General features: G+C 37.6%; 1 protein-coding gene across 1 annotated transcript in view; it reads right to left on the bottom strand.

Moving 5' to 3' along the window:
* Nucleotides 1-609: 609 nt before the first annotated feature.
* The window catches only part of MEGF6 (multiple EGF like domains 6), a 784368-nt gene continuing 761556 nt past the window's right edge, over nucleotides 610-23421 (bottom strand). Inside the window, 5 exon segments of the mRNA XM_044669545.1 lie at nucleotides 610-761; nucleotides 7845-7973; nucleotides 11441-11569; nucleotides 16815-16943; nucleotides 21239-21367. Coding sequence (XP_044525480.1) covers nucleotides 610-761; nucleotides 7845-7973; nucleotides 11441-11569; nucleotides 16815-16943; nucleotides 21239-21367 — 668 coding nt within the window.

The following is a 23421-nucleotide window of genomic DNA, read 5'->3' as shown; positions in this document are numbered from 1 at the left end:
TTCCTTCTTTCCTTCCTTCCTTCCTTCTTTCCTTCCTTTCCTTTTTTTTCTTCCACTTGCTAATTATGATTAAACTACCACTAGATCTTTGGATGGTTCATTTCAAATGCTCACAGCATCTTTCTATCCCATTCTTCAGGATAAACACTCAGTTCTCACACAAAATTCAGGGTATGAAATAAGTGTAAGAATAGAAAAAAAATTTTAACAGGGAAGCAGAATCCTCAGATTAAATGGGGAAACCCATTTCCATATGTAAATTTTGTCTGTAAATATATAATAAAAGTTAATTTATTAGTCAAAATGTTGCTAATGTTAGGAACTTGGAAAACCATGATTGTATTCTAGTTGATATTCTTTATCAGTAGGAACTTGTGAGGATAAGCTAGAGGAGAGAAGAGGAGGCGTGTGTGTGTGTGTGTGTGTGTGTGTGTGTGTGTGTGTGTGTGTGTGTGTGTGTGTGTTTAGGGTCAGAAAGTCAAGATAGGAGCAGCTTCCCAGAGAGTGTGTTGTTCCATTTTTCTTCATTCACTGAGATTGTTAGGCTGTATCCATTGTGGGATGGAATATTTTATAGCTTGGGATGAGTTAAAGAATCTTTGTACTGGGCTATTGTTTCTTCTCTGAATCTCTTTCTTCACAGGTTGGTCCCATCCTCTGGAAGGGGCATGTACAGGTCCCATTTTGAGGGTTGCATTGGTATCCCAGGGAACACTGGCACTGCAGAGAGCAATTGGGCCCATACTGATCTGATTTGCATTCTGTAAAATAAAAAGGAAAAACAAATGGTTCAGGACTTTATAAGATGCATTTTTTGGATTCACATTGATTTTTTACTATTCCTTCCTGGCTTTCAATAAGATAATGATAGACTCACAAAAGTCATCCGGTTAACCACTTGGTATCTTCTTCCCACCCTGGAATGTTATATAATGAAAAGGATTAGTTTTCTGGAAAAAGAGAAGGGGCTAAGAAAATCCAGATTAGGGGAAAAACAGGGTTGGGGAGGAGAGAACAGAAGAGTAGCTCTTATTTTAAAATATATCATTTAGATGTTCCTTCCTGAATATCATGGTTCAGAGAAGTCATGAAAAGGAGGTGTGGGAAATTGAGCAATTGTCATGGGATTTATCAACTGATATTTAATGAAAATATTTTATATTGGAGTCACTGGACTAAAATATAGAGACAGACAGATGAAAGCAGAATAGTTCCTGCCCTCAAGAAGATTACATTCTATTGTGTTAATAACATTTATACATATAAGTATATAGAAATTTTAAGGGATAGTGACTGGAAATTAGGATTACATTGGCAGAGGGAGGTCATGGGTGAGAAATCTCCCTGCACCAATGTAGGTTGGCACTTTCCATGAATTTTATAATCTTAGAGAGATACTTGGCATAATGAAAGGTCAGGTGAGGTTTCCATAGCCACATAGTCTGTCTCAGAGGTGGGGACTGGAATTTTCCTGGTTCTGAGGCTACTTTTCTACTATGCCATGCTGCTTCTGTCTATAAAATAAAGGCTATATAATTTTGATAGGTGACTCCAGGAAGGGCAGTTAGGTGGTGAGGCCTGGAGATAGGAAGAATGGAGTTCAAATTCCACATCAGACACTTAGTGGCTATACGTCCAGGGAAACTTACTGTTTGCCTCAGTTTACTCAACTGTAACATGGAGATAATAATAGCTTTTATTTCCCAGGGCTATAATGAGAATAAAATGAGATAAATTTGTAAGGTGCTAACATAGTGCCTAATAACTAATAGACACCTGATAGACATTTCATCATAATGAATAAACATTGATTAAACACCTATTAGGATGTTTCCTTTCTTCAAGTAGCTGGTAGGGGGTGGAGTTAAAGAATATTATACCAGTTAGGTAAACAATGAAGGAAATTAAAAACAATGAGGAATTGATGAAATCTATCTTTTCAAAGGAATGTAATTCAAGATTTATTAAGTACCTTCTATGTGATGGGGGCAGCTAGAGGCACAGTGGATAGAGTACCAGGACTGGAGTCAGGAAGACTCCTTTTTCTGAGTTCAAATCTGGCCTCAGACACATAATTGCTGGGTGTCTTTGGGTAAGTCACTTAACCCTGTTTTCATCAGATAAAATGAACTGGACAAGGAAACGGCAAACCACTCCAGCAACTTTGTCAAGAAAATCCCAAATGGTGTCATTAAATTGGATGAGACTGAAAATGATGGTAGTCACTGTGCTGGGAGAAGGAAAAACAAAGACAAAAAGACCATCAGCCTCTGCCCTAATTTTTATTATATTTTTGGTGGTGTACTATAAGAAGCAGCATGATGTAGATAATAGAAATCTAGTCTCAGATTCAGGGAGACCTGGGTTCACATCTTACCTCTGACATATTTTGGCTCTGTGCCCTTGGATAAGCTAATTGCCTTCTCAGTGCCTCCTGTCAGCTCTCAAAGAGGAGCAGGTGCTGATCCTCATTGATAGAGGGACTCTCCTTATTTGAGAGTTCTCTAAATTAATTAGGTCATAGATCTGATTCAATTTGATTTAAAGAAACCATCCCCACCCCCCTCCCATGACATGTACACAGAGAAGTAAATAAAATAAATTTGAATAGAAGAGAGAGAAAATAACTAGCAAGGGTTGGGAGGAGGGGAAATGAAGAAAGAGTGGAAGAAATGGGAATTGGTGCAGTGATGTGAGCTCTGATTTCCTTGATATCTCTGGTATCTATCGGGAGTCATCCATAGAGAAACTCCTTCAATCAATGCCCTTCCCTGCTACTTATGACCTCAGAGAGCTGTCAAAGACAGAAGGTTCAAATATGTCATCCATCCTTGTGCATTCCACAACATCCCCAAGCATCACCAAATCAGATAAAGACACAAGTGGGGAATATTTGACAAAATAAATAAAAATATCATTAAACATAGATAATATTAAATTTTAAAATTAAATCAATATGCAGCCCATAAGGTCCCTCATGTCCAGGACTCCATTTTTATTTGAATTTGACATTGCTGATCCAGAACACAGAGGAGTTAAATGACTTGTTTGGGGTTATATAGCCAGTATAGGTAAGAGGCAGGTCTCTAAGACCATTTCTTTATTCACTACCTCTTGAGGGTTCCCAAACTTTTTTGGCCCACCGCCCCCTTTCCAGAAAAAAAATATTACTTAGTACCCCTGGAAATTAATTTTTTTAAATTTTAATAGCAATTAATAGGAATGATAAATGCACCTGTGGCCATCACTGCCATCCTGGATCGCTGCAGCACCCACCAGGGGGCGGTAGCGCCCACTTTGGGCATCACTGGTAGAAGATGAGTCATTCATGGAGTATTGGAAAGTTTTAATACATCCATAGTGCTCTCAGAACAAAAGGAAGGAAAGAGTCCTCCTAACTGATGGGGGTGGGGGAGCATGGAGACAACAGGGAGGAGATAGCACCTGGCCTGGGCTTTGAAGGAAGATATTAGGGGCTTTTCCATGATGACTTGGGATTATGACTATTTTCCCAACTTCCAGTGGTTCTGGATTTTTAATCAGAAGAATCTGTGTTTAAATCCCAGTCCTTGCCCTCTGTGACCTTGAGTATGTCTCTTCTATTTTGGTTTGCTCATTGGTCAAATGTGGAGGTTGGACAAGATGGCCTTCATAGTGTCTTCTAGCTCCAGACCTATAATCCTAGTTACCAATGGCTTCTCCATCATGTTGTGAAAAGTATATCTGAAGTTGAAAGACTCGCCCTGTGGACAGCAAACATTAGTAGGTCTGTCTGAGCTGGAAAGCCTCAAGACAAGGCTGCAGACAGACAGACTACATGGGAGTTCTCTGAGGACCAGCCTCGCCAAGGCCCCAGGATGACTTTTTGCCCACAGCTACTCTCAAAGGCTACATACTGAGATCAAGAGAGGACCGGTGGGAGGAGTACTCATGCCCAGAGAAATCACACATCCTTGAAGTGCTGAAATAAATGGGTAAAGAAGGGAATGGCCCACAGTTTAACTTTGCCCTTAAATTTTTCTAAGAGCCCACAGATCCCCACAAAGGTTGGCCTGTCAGACACATTCCCTCCACTAGACTCCCAGTCTTTTCATGTGGTCCAACTGAGTTTTTACAGAGTTATTTGAAATGGATTGAATTATGTGTTTGACAATCAGGAATAGGATATAGGACACCAGGCAGGGGTTCAATGGGAGCAACAACAATAAAGGAGGCCCCTCTATTACCCTGCAGCCTGGGTGTTTGCCCCAGTGGAGGGAACAGTTCCCAGCAGTTCTGGCTGTGGTGGTGATACCTAGCAGTACATTGACAGGTCTGGTTTCCCAGTGTTGTGGGCATGGGCAGGAAGCCTAGCCCGCAAGAAACAAGAAGTGGGCTGACTTCGGGGCCTGAGGGTCTGTGATCTCTGAGGTACATTAGTGGCCATCTAGCCTAGTGTAATCCCTGATCTAGCATCCTTTGCTTAAGGGCATCCAGTTGGGGGAAGAGGAGGAGCAATCTCTTTTAAAGGAACTCATTATGCTTTTGAGGAATAAATCACTGCTAGGGAGTTTTCCCTAAAATCTTGCCTACATTTACTTCTTTGTAGTTTTCTTAGAAGGAGCAGCTTGGTAGAACAGTGGGTACAGAATTGGAACTTGATTAAGGAAAATTCACAGTTGCGAGTTCAAATTTGACCTCAAATACTCAATAGCTGTATGACTCTAGGGAAGTCATTCAACCCTATTTGCCTCCTTATCTGTAAAAGGATCTGGAGAAAGAAATGGCAAATCACTTCACTATCTTTGCCATGAAACCCCCAAATGCGGTCAGGATGAGGCTGAAACAACTGGACAACAATTTTTCTGATGTTGTTTTTGATCCAACCTCCTCTGTGGGATCGTCCTTCAAACTCTTGAACACAGTTCTCTGGAGCCCTCTGAATCTTCTTTTCTCCAACAGCATTAACTTCAGTTTCTTCACCTGATCCTCTTAGGTAGTGGTTCCAGCTCTTTACCTGGATGCTCTCCTTCAGACACTCTCCAACTCATCAGTGTCTATATTTTCTCCATATTCCCTTACTTGATTGAACAAACATCTACGGAGGGGTTCTTATATGCAACACAAACTAACTGGTACTTGGCATTAGTGTTCCCAAAGTCACCAGACAGTCCCATTAATTCTTTCCAATTGGAGAAATAACCTTTGGGAATAAGGAATGCCATAGGTACTATAAAGGGCTGCTCCAAAATTTTGGTCAGTGGCAGGAGTCTTTCTTTAAACCACATCAACCATTGAATGAATACCAAATATTTTTCTGTGTCATTTCAAATTCAAGCCAGCACACCCGCCCCTGCTATGGGGAAGGGGAGAAAGGAGAGGGAGCAAGGGAGAAGGGAATTCTTCAGCTATGCCTGGGGCCTTAGACTTTCTCATTTAAAAAAAAATCTTACAAGGCAGGATCTTTCCTGTACAGTCCAGAACCTGACTTTAATTTATGGAATACCACATTTTCATGTTAATAACAACATGTATTTAAGACATCTGTTTGAAAGCCTGCAAATGTTCATTTACCAAGTAGGGGAAAATGGTCCAATAAAAACCTGTTATATTCTTTTTTGAATTAACATTATGACCATTTAATGGCTCCTTTACCAGGGTTCAAATTAAAATTAAGTCTTTTATCTTTATAGCTTCTGCATAGTCACAGCTGCTCACAGTTAATGTCACAGATGAACTGTGCCTAATTGAAAATAAAAATGCAAATAAAACAGGCCTTGTAACAAGTCTTCATGGACCAGGGTGCCCCCCCCCCCCGGTGAACTTAAGACAAGGCAAAGGGCTCTCTTGCTAGCCAGCAGCAGTGGACACTGATTCTAAGGTCCAGCCTTTCAGGAACTTTTGTTTGCAAACTCTGAGGTGGCAGGCAAGTTAGGAGGCCTAACTTGGGGAAAGGAGTCTGGAGGGTATTTACTTTCCACTAAAGCACACAAGGTCTCCCTTCACTAGTACCTCTTTCAAAGCTATAAGATTAAACAAGAGAAAGATATTTTTTTTCTCTCCTTTTGGAGTTTGAGTAAAACTTATGATTCATAAATTCTCTGAATTGTACTAATTATTGTATTATGCCACTAAGTTTTAGAATTATGATAGAGATTTTAGGGGCCATAGAAACTGGCACATACCCCCAAAAGAAACTGATTTGTAATATATCCAAAAAGTGGTGACCACCTAAAGTTTTCTTGGAGATCTCTATTGAAGGTGCACTTTCTACCTTCTAAGGAAGCTCATTCCACTTTTGGAAAATTCTGCCTGTAAGTAGCTATTCATATTTGGTTCCATGCTGGACTTAGAGATCATATGGATGGGCTCTTAGAGTTTAATCTGATTTGGGCAAAGTTCAGGCATCCTCTTCTCTCATACTCCATAGACTCTGGACCCAAAGGCAGTTGAGAGAAGCAAGAAGCTGGTCTAAATGTCCTAATGAGGAAAGAATGAAGAACAGCTAAGAATACTGATGAGTGTGGGAACCAGGGGAGACTCTTCATTCTGACCTGCGTGGGAAGAAGGCTTTGATTGCCTTAGATCCTCTGTAGGGACAGTGAGCTGGCTGGCCGATCAATACTCTTGTAATAAGCAGAGTCCCTCCCTGTCACTTTCTTTGCACAGCTAAAACCAACTCTGAGGTTGACTGTATCCATTTGATCATGGCACTCCTCAGATATTAAGATAAAGTCATATCGATGCCAGTGTTTATGATTGTGACTATTTCTTTTCATTAATGTATCTTTGTAATATATGGAAAGGAAAAAATATGAGGAAAGAAAAACACTAGAATCCTACAAATCCAAAAGAATGTCTAGAGCAGGGGACCAAATAATGAAACCCAATTTTTTTTTAACTCTTAGCTTTTGTCTTAGAATCAATACCGTGTATTGGTTCCCAGACAGAAGGGCAGTGAGGGCTAGGCAATGGGGATTAGGTGACGTGTCCAGGATACCAAAGCTAGGAACTGTCTGAGGACAGATCTGAACCCAGGTCTTCTCAGCTCCAAGCCTGGCTCTCTCTCTATTCAGTTGCCCTGACCCAATGTTTAATTAATCATCAATAAAAATTAATTAGAGACCTATTATTTTCTGAGCACTCTTTTAGGCTCCGAGGATATAGACAAAAATGGCATAGCTCCTATCCTCAAGGATTTTCCATTCTACAGGAAAAATATCTTTCTTCAGATTATCTCTTTAGATCATGGATTTAGTGTGAGAAAAGACCTTGAAGGCTATCTGGTCCAACCTCCTCATTTTTTCCACATAAGAGGAAACTGAAGTCCCCAAAGCTGAAATTTATGTTCAAGGTCACAAAGGAGATATGTGGCAAAGATGGGCTTCAAACCTAAGTCCTTTGAGTTCAAACTTATCGTACTTTCTTTCCATGGTACCATATTGCTTCCATCTTATGGTCAAATATGGGATATTTATGTCTATTCAGTGTCAAGGAGCTGGATCCTGTCATTTATAGTCAACCTGTCCCAATGACAATGAGAATAAAAAGAGTTCATTATTCCATGACATTTTAAGTTTGCAAGAAAGCTTCTTTGTCACCATAGCCGTGTGATGACAACATGTTGCCAAACTTACGAGATCCTGCTTTGGTGTATCTCTGAAAGAGGATTCTGGAAGCAACCTACAATACATTGAACCAATACTTGGAGATATTTGAGGTACTTTAACCATAGTGACATTGGCCTGAAAGAGGAATTTTGTCATGAAAACATCTGGCAATTCCTCCACTTTTCTCTCTGGTGAGAGGGCCTAATACTTCCCTCATGTAAATGGAACCACAAAGAAAGTAGTTCTTAGCCATACCAATATCACATTTGTCTCCAGTTCTTCCAGGAGGACAAAGGCATTTCCCAGTGACAGGATGGCAGGGTCCTGCTTCTTCACAGTCACAAAGCTGTTGGCACCTGTCTCCAAATGTTCCAAATGGGCACCCTACCAGAGAAAGAAAAGGGTCTATAAAATAAGAACATTTCTGAAGACTTTCTTTTTTTCCCCTTAGACCTATGATTTCATTTGTTTGAGGAAATCCTGGTGTGGAAATTACTTTTACCAATACAAAGCTGTAAATCCTTTGTTACTTAGAGTTTGAATGAGTTTTTTGGGGTCCTGAGAGATTAAATGACTTTTACAGAAACACTTAACTAGTGTGTATATCAAGCAAGACCTGTGCCCTTGTTACTTGGGTTACTTGGGAGGAAACACTTCTTTAGAATTACGGATCATTGATATAGAGTTGGCTGGGACCTTGGAGACCACCTTGTACAACCTTTCCAGCTTACAGGTGATGGACATGAAACTCAGAGAGATTAAAGGATAAGTCCAAGACCTGCTTTTTAAACATTATCTCTTTTGAGTTTCACAGCAACCTGGAGGGATGGGCACCAAAAGTATGATTATTCCCACTTTACAAAAGAGAAAACTGAGACTCAGAGAGATTAAGGGATTTACTCAAGGTCACTGGGTTCCTAAGAATTTGATGGAGGATTTGATTTTAGGCATCTCTGAATCCAAGGCTTGTCTACTAGTCACCACATTACACTGTCTTGTGTTCTGAAGAATCTCAAATACTTAATCAAAAGTTATGAGTAATCCCTGAAGAAGTAGTCACGAAACCTGAGCTGTTTTCTTAGCTCTACCACTAAGTAAGTCTGTGACCATGAACTAGTACTTAGCATATTCTTTTCCTCAATTTCTTCACCTATGAGATGAGGGAGTTGAACTAAATGATCTCTATGTGTCCTTCATCATGGAGTTCTTTGGTTCTATAAATGTAGCTCTTATTTACCTGTATGGGAAGATTCTAGGAGGACTCACATAATTACTAGTGAATGGGAACAGACCATTCAGGTTGGAAAAGAGTGCCTTTACTAAGGATGGGCACAGCTTGGCAGCATTCTACCTTTTCTGTCTGATTACACATTACTTCCCCTCACTCACTCTAATGTTTAGTGATTTGGCTACCCCATCTTTTAGCACAATGCCTGGCACACAGTAAGCATTTAATAAATGTTTGTTGATCATCTGGATGTTCTTCATGCCTAGCACACCATTCCTGTAGGGATTTTTTCCACTGACTTTTTTTATTCCCCCTTATCCTTACCTCTATGCTAGTATCTTTCTCATCATAATTACTGTGTTTTGTATAAATCTATATCTGTTTACACATGTAAAATCGATAGCATCACAGGAAGGGGGGAGAGGGAGAAGGGCAGAAGGAAGGAAAAGAAGTTGGAATTCAAAATTTAAAAAAAAGGAGGTTGATATTTTTACATATACCTGAAGAAAAATAAAATATTATTAAAAATAAATCTATATCTGCATATGTTGACTCCCCCACTAGAATGTGATCTCCTTGAGGAACGGGACTCTCATTACTTTTGCTTTGTTGTTGAACCCTTAGTCCCTTGTAGGCACTTAAAAGCTAGGTACTTAAATGCTCGTTGATTGGTAGATTTATTGACAAAACCTGAAATGAACAATTCTCTTAAATTCATTATGTACCTGCTAGGTGCAAGACACTATGTAATTGCTGTTTACTATTTAACTGCCTATGTTATATGCACGTACACTATGGGACTATGTGTTTGACTTTGGGGAACCAAAGACAGTAATGAAAAACGACCCTTTCCCTCAAGGAGCTTACATTCTCTTCACTGTACTGGCACTGGTAGCTTCAACCTATTCTAAAACTAGAATCTCAAAGATGTTCTATTTCTTTTAACTTTGCGTTTGCATCCTTTGAAGACTGATATGGGGATTCACTGTCCTCATAAGAAGAAAACCACATATGATCCATTTTTGGGTGATGGGGTTATACACTTAGAGTTGGAAAAGGCCACATTACACAATTGAATATAATAGACTTCTCTCCTAGGAGCAATGCAATGATCCAGGACAGCTCTGAGGGACTTATGAGAAAGAACGCTATCCACATCCAGAGGAAGAACTGTGGGAGCAGAAATGCAGAAGATAAACAACTGCTTGAACACATGGCTCAATGGGGATAGGATTGGGGATGTAAATAATATGGAAATAGGTCTTGATCAATAACACATGTAAAACCCAGTGGAATTGCTCGTTGGCTATGGGAGGGGGGTGGAAGGAGGGGAAGTAAAGGACATGATTCATGTAACTATGGAAAAATATTCTAAATTAAATAATTAAAAAATGAACCCCCAAAACAAACAAATAAATAAATCGATCATGTCAGCCCTTTCTTTAGACAGAAGAGGTTTAGAGAAATGCCTCAACTGAGATCACACAGGTGGGAAGTGGCAGGTCTGGATTTGAGCCAGGGATTGAACTGAACCAAGCTCTGATTCTAAATCACATGTATACATATATACATATATACATACATATATATAAAAATATGGACTTTTGTGAATATACGTATTCATGGAAATAAAAATATATGATTTTATTTTATTTTTTAATTTTTTTGTTGTTGGAGCAGTTAGGTGGCTCAGTGGATTGAGAGTCGAGTCCAGAGATAGCCTCAAATATGTTCTAGCTAGATGACCCTGGGAAGTCACTTAACCCCCATTGTCTAGCCCCTACGCTCTTCTGTTTTGAAACCAATACTCCTAAGACAGAAGGAAAGGATTTCAAAAAATTGTTGTCATTATAAAATAAAGAGCTTTCACAAATAAATAGAAATTTAGTGCATAAACACTTAAACAGAGTTTGTTTAGTGGCTATCCACCATGTCTGGAATGTACTGCCCCTGCCCCCTTATTTATTCAACATAGAATCCTTCCTTTCTTTAAAGGATGGTTTGATCTCTACCGTCTGCATTACATTTTTTCTCAATCTTTTCAATTGCTCGTGTCTTCCCAACAAAATTACATCATATTTAACTGCCTTGTTTTTATTTCAATATTCTGTACATACTTACATAAGTATATTTCTTCACCCCACCCAATAGAATGTAAGTTCCTCAAGATGTAGTTTAATAGGGGCAGCTGGGTATCTCCAGCGATAAAGTCAGGTCTAGAGATGGGAGATCTTGGGTTCAAATTTGACCTCAGACATGTCCTAGCTGTGTGACCCTGGGCAAGTCACTTAACCCTCCTTGCCTAGCCCTTACTGCTCTGCTGCCTTGGAACCAATACACAGTGTTGTTTCTGAGATGTAAGGTAAGGGTTTAAAAAAGTTTCATATATATACACACACATACATATATCATTTTGGTCAAATGATGCCTTCTCTACTGGGAGGAGAGTGCTACCTGGAAATTTTAATGTAATAAATAAATTTAAATTAAAAAAGAGTATAAGCTCTCTGACGCCAGAGATTGTATAATTTGTTGATCTTTGCATTCCCAGTATCTAGCCTGGTGTACAGCAAGTGCTTAACAAATTATTTTTGATTGACTTATTAGTTGGCAAATACTCTACCTTTTTCACACTGGCTGCCATGGTAACCCGGGAGACAGATGCACTTGCCATTCTCAGCATCACACCTGGCTGCATTTGTGCATTCACAAGGGTGAGCACAGTCCGAGCCATAATATCCAGGGGGGCATTCTGTGGAATGGAAATGGCAATATGTGATATGGACCTTTTTCAAGAGGCAAAACAAAGTTACACACTCCATTCTAGGCTGGTTGTTTCCCAACTCCAAATACTGAAAGACTAACAGTAGTAAAGAGGGGGAGAAAAGAGGAAAAAGATGTGTTTATTCAGCACTTGCTATGTGCCAGGCCCTGTGCTAAGTCCTTTATAAATATTATCTCATCTGATCTGAATAAACTAAGCCAGAGAATTAAAATGAAGAGATCTTTAAAAGTCCAATGAAAATAATTTACTTTATGTGTGAGTATTTTTAAACTTTATATTAATTAATATCATACCTATATATAAATATATATGAATATACACATACTTGTTATCTCATCCATTATAATATCGTCTCCTTGCAAGTAAGGATACATTTTTATCTAGCCTGGCACATAGTAGTCGTTTAACAAATATTATTTGTTGAAGGATTGATTGATTCTTTCCTAAATCTGTTCTAGAAAGACCTTTGGATTCATTTTTCTAAAACACAATTTGATCACCTCACTTCTCTACTCAAAACCTTTGCATGGTTTTCTAATGCCTCCAGGATAAAGACCAGCTGTTTCTGCTTGGTATTCAGGTCCCAGTTTATCCTGCCTGTACCCACTGAAAATGTGTAATTTGATCTTCCCTAAGCGACTAGATTAGATCATAGAGCTTGTGATGTAGATGAAACATTCCTGGCCATGGAGGAAGAGGACTTGGGTTTGAATTCCAAGTTGGGGTAATGTTTCCTTATTTGGGAAAAGTGGGAGTTGGATTAGATGACCTCTAAGTTCACTTCTAGCCCTAAAATTATGATCTTGAGATATTAATTGATTTACACATTTCTTACACCCAAGAAAAATAACTGACTCAGGATACCTTTCTCTAATTTAGTATCTGTTATTAATCAGCCAAAATTTTTTCCATTGCCTAGAAGGTCTAGAAACTAAAAAATATTTAACTAGCATGTATTATTGATGTTGTTATTACTAGCAGTATTTTGTATCAAAGTTCTCGTCTTTCCTTTTTACCTCACTTTTTGTTCTGTCCTAGGATAGTGTTTGTTCAGCTTTTTTTTCAGCTGTGTCTGGCTCTTCGTGATTCTTGTTTGGACTTTTTTTGGCAAAGATACTGGAATAATTTGCCATTTCCCTCTTCAACTCATTTTATGGATGAGGAACCTGAAGCAAACAGGGTTAAGGGACTTGCCCAGGGTCACATAGCTAATAAGTGTCTGATACTGGATTTGAACTCAAGTCTTCCTGACTCTGAGTCTGCCCCTCTATCCACTACACCACCAAGCTTCTCCCCAGGATAGTTGAATCACCTATTTATAAGTCATGAGAGAACAAAGGGGTATCTCATCTAAGTGTCTCGTTTTGTAGATGAAACTAAATCCCAAAGAGATGAGATGGTTCCTCTAAGGTTCTATGGGTAATTGGTGGCAGAACTAGTATTTAAACCCAGATCCCCTGACCTCTAAATCTGCTCACGTCCTACCATCATCTATTCTCTCTTCCTTATTCTTTTCTTCTCTACAGTATTTATTCTTTGTCCAATAAAGGTCATCCTTTCCAGATTCTTACTTCGTTAGGATTTTGCCTGAACCTGTGATATGACTGGCATGTAGAGAAGTCCTCCAAGGAGGTTTCCCTCCAGTGATGGAGATAACCATTCATTGTTCACTTACTCTTGGGGAGGAGGGAAGTGATTCACCCTCAGCCACACAGCTGGTGTACCTCAGAGGCAAGATTGGAGCCAAGGGGGTCCTAACTCTGTAGCTCTCCCTCCGTGGGCTACACTGCAATGCTGCCTCTCATTCATGTTTCACCTTGTTTCATGAGCTACTGTAAGCTTTTCAAAAGAAAGGATGTTTCAGTGTCAACCCGGCGGACACATGAGGAAAAGGAACTGGGTCTAGGCTACATTTTAGATCCAGGGGAAGAAAGTGTTCAGATACATTCATATACAGTAATAAATAGCTGGTGCTTATGTGGCACTTAAAGGTTTGCAAAGCACTTCACTTAATACCCAACCAACCTCGCTCTGCAGTGAGATGGTGTTATCTCAAGAGCTCTGCATAATAACCTGGATTGCCCTCACTCAAAGCCCATAAGGCAATAGTGAAAGAGTGACAGCAGGTACAAATAATGTCTTTTCATTTTCACTTGGGGATATAACCAGAAATTGGACTGATGAGAAGGATCTAGGATTCATTCATTCGTGAAACATTTATTGGTGCAGTGGATATAATGCCAATTCCTCCTTTTTGTTTTAAAGTGAGATATTTTCCATCAGGATTTGAAAATACTGAATAGTAACTAAAGAGGCAGTCTCCCTTTTTTGTGGTGAGTGTAGGAAGTAAAAAAAAATTTTTCTAAAATAAAAAAACATTAAACAGCAAAAAAGAGCTTATTTAAATTAATTCTAGATTCAGGAAGATTTGAATTTAAATCCTGTGTCAGATACTTACTGACTGTGTGACTCTGGGTGAGTCACTAAACTCTTTGCCTCAGTTTCCTCATCTGTAAAATAAGCTGGAGGAGGAAATGGCAGATCACTCCAGTATCTTTGTCAAGAAAACCCCAAATGGGGTCATGAAGGGTTGGACATGACTAAAATGACTCAACAACAACAACTTGCAACAGGTCCTGGCAAAATAAAGGTAAAAATAAAACTATTCCTGTCTTCAAGAAGCTTACATTCTCCTGGGGGAAATGCACACTATTAGGTATAGGAACTAAACTTATGATTTTATTGATCTAGAGATATCTTGGGTAGGGACTGGTCTAAAAATACTGGTTGGCCCCTATTCTACAACTTATAGCTCTAGAGAGCTGCTTAGAGCCCCAGACCAGAGGTACAGAGACAACATATGTCAGAAATGGGACTGAACTAAGGACATCCTAGCCACAGGGCTGTCTACCTGCTCTGCAACACTGACTCTCATAAAGAGATAAGTAAATACAAATGTATAAAAATAACTGAAAGGAAATGTGATATAGAGAATTGCCTCACAGTTGGAAGGACCTGGTTTCAAAGCTGCAATGTCTGACACATACTTATTGTGTCATCCTGGATAAATCTTTTAATCCGTGAAGAAGGGGAACCCGACTCAAAGGGTGCCTGAAGCCTTATGAGTGAAAATGCTGGGAAGGTAAGTAGAGACAAGTTTTCATTGGTATGACCAAAGTAATGTTTTTCTCTCTGAGATTGTCTTCCATCTCTTCTATATTGAACTTGTACACCCATGGTTATTGTTTGTTCATATTTGCCTCCTCATTAGAATGTGGACTCCTTGAAGGAAGAGATTGTTTTCCCCCCCCTTTCTTTTTATTTGCAGTGCTTAGATAGTGCCTGGCACATGATAATTGATTGAGAAAATGCTTGTTGACCAGGTTCTACTGTGCTAGACCAGTTGAATGTGCACTGTGATTGAACCTGAAGGGATGGTAAAACCCGACAGCCTTGTTTCAATAAAGACAATTATTGTTAGAACAGAGTTCTGTCTTTCATCTTGCTGACTGAGGATCTATGTTTTTACATGAATATATTGATATAATTCATCATAATGGGTAGGGTGGAAACCATAAATGCTTTGGAGAACCATGTTTCCTCTGACTCAGAGAAGAAACTTGGCTGGGATATGGGGCTATTTAGGTTTCTATCAACCTATTTAACTTGATTATATTGCATATTGTAGACTGGATATAAATCAGTACATTGTAGTTACTTTAGTATTTTGCTCTCATGACCTCACCTCTAAATCTGGAGTCTAAGAATTAGAATTTTTCCCCCAACTTATTCAAACATCCTTCTACTCTAGACAACCCCACAATTGTCACCAGCAGTCCTGAACTGATGAAGGCTCCTTAAGGGTAGATAAATTAATATGAATTAAGTATCGTGGAAACCCACTGGCCACAAGCAACTGCTAGGGTGTCTAACCACCATTCATCCCTTTCAAATGCTATTATTGAGCCTTTGGAGAGAAAGTGCTCCCTTCTTAGTATAGCTTCTCAGAATCTTTCTTCTCCTTCTAGGTTCATTTCAAGGGTCATCTCTTCTGCAAAGCCATCTCTGGCCAGGACATTGCATGAGGTAGTGAATAGAGCTCTGGCTTTGGAGTGAGGAAGTCTGGGTTTAGACCCAATATCGCATTTTAGCCTTGTGATCCTGGGCAAGTTGCCTCAGTTTCCTCCTATGAAAAGTAGGGAAAAGAATAGCACCCACCTTGAGGCTCAAATAAAATGTTATATTCACAATGCTTTCACAAAACTTAATGTACCATATCAATGTTAGCCATCATCCTTATCCTCCTCCAACTGTTGGTTCTTTCTCATAAATTTCTCTTGAATTCATTTATCTTTGAATTAATTGTAGTTGTGTCCCTCTTCCCTTCTTTTTCCATAGTATAATGGAAGTCATTTAAGGGATGGGACTGATTTATTTTTATCTCCATATTCCCTAATTTATAACGCAATGCCTTGTACCTAGTTGACATTTAATATATATTTAGCAAGATGGATTGATTTGAGCTCAAGGATATGGTACCTAGCAGACTACTCTTTCCAGAGCACATTATTTCATAATTCTCTCCTATCCAAATTAGCAGTAAAATGTGTTTTCAGAAAAGAGTGAATAACATTAACAAATATTTTTAAATGAGAGCCTTTCAACATGGCATCCTTTCTGGGCCAATTCTATACCAATTTTCTCTCACCATGAATGACAATGGAACCATCATATTCAAATTCGAATATTTCATGTAATAATGTAATAAACAGGAAATACAAATGATCTTTAGAAGGATTAAGTTGGGAAGACTGGCTATACCAGACCAAGTACACAAAGAGGAAATGTGTGTTGAAAGCACTTTATTAAAAGCATTAAGAAGTTGATTTTCCAAAATGTCTCTAAGAGAGGAAAATATTGAATAACTTGGGGAGGTCATTGATGGCATTACTACATTGATGCAATGTCTGCAATGTAATGGAACCTCCACCACATCTATACATGACTTCAGGGCAACCAGAGACAAAAGGGTCAACCCACAATTAATAACTGTCTCAAACTTGCTTAGGACTATGAGCTGACTTCTAGACAGTTATGCTAAAAATGATGAATTAGACTGTTTGTATTTTGGACTAGAAACATACATATACTTTACCTTCGGGACTTAGACTTCTAAATGCCACCAACATACACATCTGTTATTTCTACTTACGGTGTTCACAGCTGTGCCCATAGTAACCTTCTGGACACCGACAGAAGCCAGTAAACCTATTGCAAGTCCCATTGTTCTGACAAGAGCAGTTCAAATGGCAGCTCGGTCCATATGTACCAGGAAGGCATGCTGTAAAAGAGAAGACACCAAGAAGTTAGTTCTTTTATATAATAAAAATGTGCTGATTCCTCCAATTATTGAAAGAGCAAGACTTTTTAAAAGTGACATTTAAAGTAAGCCCGAAAATGGAAACTTCCATTAGATTAATATCTTAAAATTATATACTAGAGAAAATAAAAATACCGATATAGCTGATTCTCCATCACATAATTCCAATTTTGGAAAAGAAATCAAAGTCCATTTAGCCAAATCTAATGCTGAAGAATTCCTTTCTATAACATGCCTGATAAGTAATTTTCCAGTCTTCATTTCAAGACTCCCAGGGAAGGAAGATCTGTTAAGCCTAGAAGAGGCCAGTTCTACATTTGGATCATTCTGATTATTACAAATTTTTTCTTATATCAAGAAGAACTTCAGTGTTTGCTCTCATGGCTGTAGCTATACCCTCCACTGGTATAAATAAAAACTTTCCAAACTTTCTAATTTTTTTCCATGTATCTTCACATGTCCTGCACATATGATCTACCATCAAGCCTGGAATTCTACCTATGCATAGGTCCAGGGTTCTTAACAAGGGATCCAATAGAGAGGTTTCAAGAGAACCTGAAAACTTTGATGGGAACAAAACATTACATCTTTATTTTAAAAAAATCTTTAAACCAAAATTCATTTTTTTCCTTTAGCCATGAAAGTAGGCACAGACATTTTTCAGAGAAGGGGTCCATAAGTTTCACCAAATTGCCAAAGGGATCCATGACAAAAACAGTTAAGCATTCCTGATCCACATCTTGTGAGATTTTATGGATGAGCACAGCTTTTGAGTTGCCCACTTATCTCTTGATTTGGCTATATGATTTACCCATAACCCCCTGTGATCCTACATTTTGTGGATTATTCCTCTTGCTCCAGTTCTTGAGGGGAAGTCATTATTGGACACACACTAGATCTGACTCATGTCTTTCTGGGTTACCCCAAATGGGAATTTTTTTATGATTAGTGTGTTCCTTGATCGAAAATCAAAAGGCATTTCTGGCGGAATAGGAATGTTTAAAAGATTATCTTTTTGTCAAAGAGTGACTTGGACCTATTGAAACTTTTGTGAAACTTCTCAAGTACAATACAAGCCACTTTCTTCATCTTATTAAATTCTACTCTTGACTCATTGCAAATTATTCCAAATATATGGACTAATGTGTCTAACCTCATGCCATAGATTAGACAGCTGGGATTATACATCCATTATTTTCTTTCTCTTTTATTATATAATCATTTCTTTTGTGCAGTCATGAATCTCGTTTAGGATGTCCCACAGTATTCTATATAATCAGTGAGTGAGTGAGTGAACATTTATTAAGCCACTACTTTATTCCAGGCTTTGTACTAAATGTTAGAGATTCAAGAAAGTACAAAAATCATTTCCTTCACTCGATCTCACCATCTAAGGGGGAAAGCAAAATATAAACAATTATGTCCAAATATATAGGACTAATATGTACTCATATAAACAGATATGAATTATATATGTTAAATTATGTATGAGACCACAAAATGTATGTGTATATATATGTATGTATGCGCACACACACATATATATAATAATTTATCACAATGATATCCACTAATTGGAATATTTTAGGATACCACCATATCTAGATAACCTATCTTCTTGTTCTTCCACTTGAAATTTTTCCATGATAGAAGTGAATAGTAGTGATAAGCATATGTTTCCACATTTTATGCTTCCCTTGATATTGATAATGTGAAGGCATGAAGATCATTGATTCACAGTACTTCTGAAGTTGGAATAACCAAGAAATTTTTCAAAATCTCAGTATGTGCTTGGGAAGGTTCTTGTTCAGGGAGAATCATCAGGGCTGAAATTTTTTCATTTAGTCAGTTTTTTTCCCCAATTGATAAATAATACAGCAAAATCTTGTATTCTCTGTTCCTTGTAGTCAATTGAGAAACTATAAAAGTGTCACCTATTTTAGAAAATTATCCAGCTGTTCTCACATTCTTATAAGAAGTACCCTTGATAAATATATTTTCATAAATATTTTATAGAGATTGGATGCTAGGTGGCCTAGTGGACTGGGAGCCAGACCCAGAGATGGGAGGTCCTGGGTTCAAATCCAGCCGCAGATCCCTCCTAGCTGTGCAATCTTGGAAAAGTCACTTAACCCCCATTGACTAGCCCTTACCACTCTTCTGTCTTGGAACTGATAAACAGAATTGATTCTAAGATGGAAGGTAAGGGTTTAAAAAATAAATTAATAAATATTTAATAGAGTTTAAAGGAGGAAATTATGAATACATCCTTTTTTGGAGGGAGGTGATGGTGGATTATAACAGATGAAGAAGTTGAGAACAAGCTTTTTTTCAGTTCAATATGCCATTTCTTTGATACATCTGGAAAACTGACTTTTCAATGTTTTTGTCATCTAAAGGCAGATAATTTAATAATCAATCTCTACCAATAGGATTATGCAGATTGGATTTGGGTTGGAGTTATGCTTTTAATATTATGCCTTGACCATAGATATCTTCTCTATCCATGTGGTCTTATATAGTTGCTCTCTTAACAACACTCATAGGCATTATTTCTTTTTAAAAATTCATTTGTTTGTTTATTACAGTATCTCCCATCTTCCTTCCCCTTCCCATACTAAAGAAAGTATTATTTAACAAAAAGATATATGCATATATAAAACTATTTCTTGGTATGTTTCTATTATATCAGTTCTTTCTCTGGAGGTGGACATACATAAGCCATTCTTCAAAAGAGCATTTCTGCTGCTATATATAATGTTATATTAGTTATGCTCATTTTCCTTTCATGCAGACTTTTCCATGTTTTGTTTTGTTTTTAATTAATCTGCTTTTGTTTCTTACAGCACAGGTATCACTTTCTATTTCCTCTTTAGATCCTGAGGTAATCCACATATGGAAATTCTACTTTCATTAATGTTAAATATCTGTTTTCTTGCTATTTGTTCTCCTTTTTCCAGGTCTATTCATACATTCTCTTAGGGTGATCTCACACAGATGTGATATTATTAACCTAAAAAAATAAAATCCACTTTTCTTTCCACCTCCCTCCCCAGAAACCAACCAATCATCACAATCCAATAGCCTAAGAAGGGATAAATGCAGGGTTAAAAAAGAACCATGAAAAAAGTTAAAAAACATCAGGCATGGAAGGATCATTAGAAATGATTATCTATCTTTCACAGATGAAGGAGTTGAGAACAAGATGGATTAGTGACTTTCCCAAAGACACATGATAAATAACACAGCTTGGACTAGAACCCAGATCTGACTCCCAGCATAATCATTTTTCAACTCCTTTTCCTATAAGGTTCTTAACAATAACAACGAGGTTGGGGGCAGTTAAACAACTTCTTGCTAAGATGTAAAGAGAAACAGAAAGGGAAGGCAATGAAGTGCAAGGAATAGCATGAAACTCCACATTTAGCATTAGGAGATATATATTCAGAATTCACTTCTGTCCCTTTTTGTCAAGGCAATTTGGTATAAAGCGATTCTAGACTTTTCCAGATCTTAGTTTTCTCATCTATAAAATTAGAGCATTGGACAAGGTTACCTCTCAAGGTGATCCTTGCAACTCTAAATCTATTATCTTATAATCTGATGAAAAGTCAGACATCCTGATTAAAACATATTCCTTTTATCTAATTTGAAAATTCCAAAGTCATAAGTCAGTGACAAAATTCATATTTGGGATGCTAGATAAACTTCTAGTGAAGTATTGTCTTGAAAATACTTATTTTCTGGTGTTAGATTTCTGTTTCTAAATATAAAATAAGATGGCATAGGGAGATTAATGTTTGTACAAACCATTTCCCCCTTTTCAGTCTCTATTTTTTACTCTGTAAAATGGATATAATAATAATATCTACTTCATAGGATTATTGTGAGAAGAAGCATGCTATGGCAGAAAAAGGGATAGGTTTTGTGTCTAGAAAACCTGAATTCACATTCTGCCCCAGACACATACTATTCGTCTGACCATGGGCGTGATATTTGATCTTTCTGAACTAAGTTTTTTCATTCATAAAATTAGGGTATTGGGCTCAAAGACTTATAAAGTCCCTTGATCCTATTAACAAATGAGTATAAAATGAGATAATGTATTTTAAATTATTGCAAACCTTAAAGTAATATATGAATGTCAACTATTATTGTCATCAAAATAATTATTTTTGCACATTCTCTTATTGGCTTTTAGTCAGATGATATAAATCAGATATAGTTAAAGTAAAGGGACAAGAACGGCATCTTACCTTCTTCACAGTGAATACCTGACCAGCCAAGTCCACAGGTACAGTTTCCATCTGTGGGATTACAAAGCCCACCATTTTTGCAGGCACAGGGTAGCTGACAGCCTTGGCCATATCTTTCTCGTGAACAAACTGTAATCATATTTTAAAAATTAACACAGTAGAAGAATATGTTATACATAACATTTCTCAGTGAGCTAGATGAAGTAACTGCACATGATATAGTCTTGGTATAAGGAAATGCTTGTGAACTATCTGGAGTTAAGGACACAGATACAATACTGAAATAGAACTAGCAAAAGGAAATAAATCAACAAGCATTTATTTAGCACTCTGTCCCTGGTGCGATGCTACACTCTGAGGATACAAAGGTAAAAACATTCTTTGCCCTGAAGGAGTTCAGAACTTAATGGGGCCACAAAATGTAAATAACTACATAGGACAATACACCTGGAATCAGGAAACAGAGATATGATTATTCCAGTTTGTTATATGAGGAAATTGAGGCTTGGAGAAGTTAAAAGACTTACCTTGGTTATGGAAGCAATATGAATTGGTAATAAGACTCAAAACCCCAAGACAAGCTCAGGTCTCTTCAAATTACACTACCATGCCACTTACTATTATTCCTATTATTATACTATTATTAATACTATTATATTCTCATCTAGTTCTGATCTGGCAATTTTGTGCTTCCTGTAGTGAGTGATTGATAAAGATTGAAATAAAAAAGAGAGATCTAGGTAGAGATGTGATTGAGTCATTAGCCTGACTCCCAAGAGTGAATTGTCAAATTTTCAGTGTAAGATTTTATAACTCAAAAATTGGCAAATACTATAAATTAGGGATTGATTTGTTGTTTTGTAGCTTTTTTCTTTCTTGTAGCTTGCCAAAAGTTAAGAAAATGATAGAGAAAATGTTAACAATACAGTTTAAACTTAAAAGTAATTGAGCTTTTCCAGAGATCCAGTTATACATTTATCAGACATCACTTGATCTAGCGGCATGGGTCATTGAGTTATTTGGTCAGTCAGTAATATGATTGGAAATTGAGCATTAATCCTTAGTTCTGGATAAAAAAACTTTTAAATGATGTTTTCAGGTAGTATACTTAACAGATGCATGACCCAACCCCCATCCCATAGCCATGATAATTTCCTAACATTAAAAGTTTAACTCTTCATGTAGCTACAGTCAAATCCCAAATAAATGAAGCTTAGATTTTTTTTTTGATAAGTGGTCCTTCGTGATTAAAAAAACCCCAGTAATCTGAGTAAGTAAAAAAAATACTACATTGTCACAATAAACTAGATTTTGTTAACTTCCCCTATACAATTTACAACCACAGTTTGGATTGGAGATTTTATGATCTTAACAAGTCCATGGGGGGATACTTTGTTTGAGAAAAACTTTTAAAACTAAGTTTGCCCTCCTTACTCAAGAGGGGCTTTTTAGTTATAAACAAGAAACACAGGCAGACTGTATATTCTCTTCCTCTGAAGCTGTTTACTACAGAAAAATCTATAAAAATCTGCCTGCTCCCTTCTCTTATTTTCATGAAGAACACTCCAGTTAAGTGTGTAGAAAGTACTGAGATCTCCATAGTTTGTAGAGAATCTTAGGGTAATAGATGTAGTTTAATATATATTTAATTATTATATATAATTATACAAATAATAATAATTAATAAGATAATAGACTTCCAATACCTGAGAGTATGTTGGAGCCTGTCTGGTCTCATTTTAAGAGGAGCAAAATGAGGACAAGAGGAGGGAGGTGACTTGTCTATGATTACGTAGGTAATTAGTGGCAGAGCCAATTTTGAAGCTAAGATTTGAACCCTCTAATTTGAAATCCACTGCTCTTGGAGTGTTGATTAAATATTCTCTTCATATTGAAATGAGTGGCCTCATCAATTTGACAAGGACCAAAGATGGGGTTTTCATTTGGCTTAGAAGAATAATCCATGGAAAGAATGGATATACTCACTGATAACTTAACAGCACTGGTTAATTCTGATTAATTGTAATGACCACTGATGACCTAGGCTTCTCTCTTGGAATAAGGATTATACATGGGAGAAAGATAGAAAACTGAGGAGAACTGAGCTGAGCTCTCTCTCTCTCTCTCTCTCTCTCTCTCTCTCTCTCTCTCTCTCTCTCTCTCTCTGTGTGTGTGTGTGTGTG

This window comes from Gracilinanus agilis, chromosome 3 (genome assembly GCF_016433145.1).
Source record: "Gracilinanus agilis isolate LMUSP501 chromosome 3, AgileGrace, whole genome shotgun sequence".
Classification (NCBI taxonomy): Eukaryota; Metazoa; Chordata; class Mammalia; order Didelphimorphia; family Didelphidae; genus Gracilinanus; species Gracilinanus agilis.
This window is presented reverse-complemented; position numbering and strand designations above follow the sequence as displayed.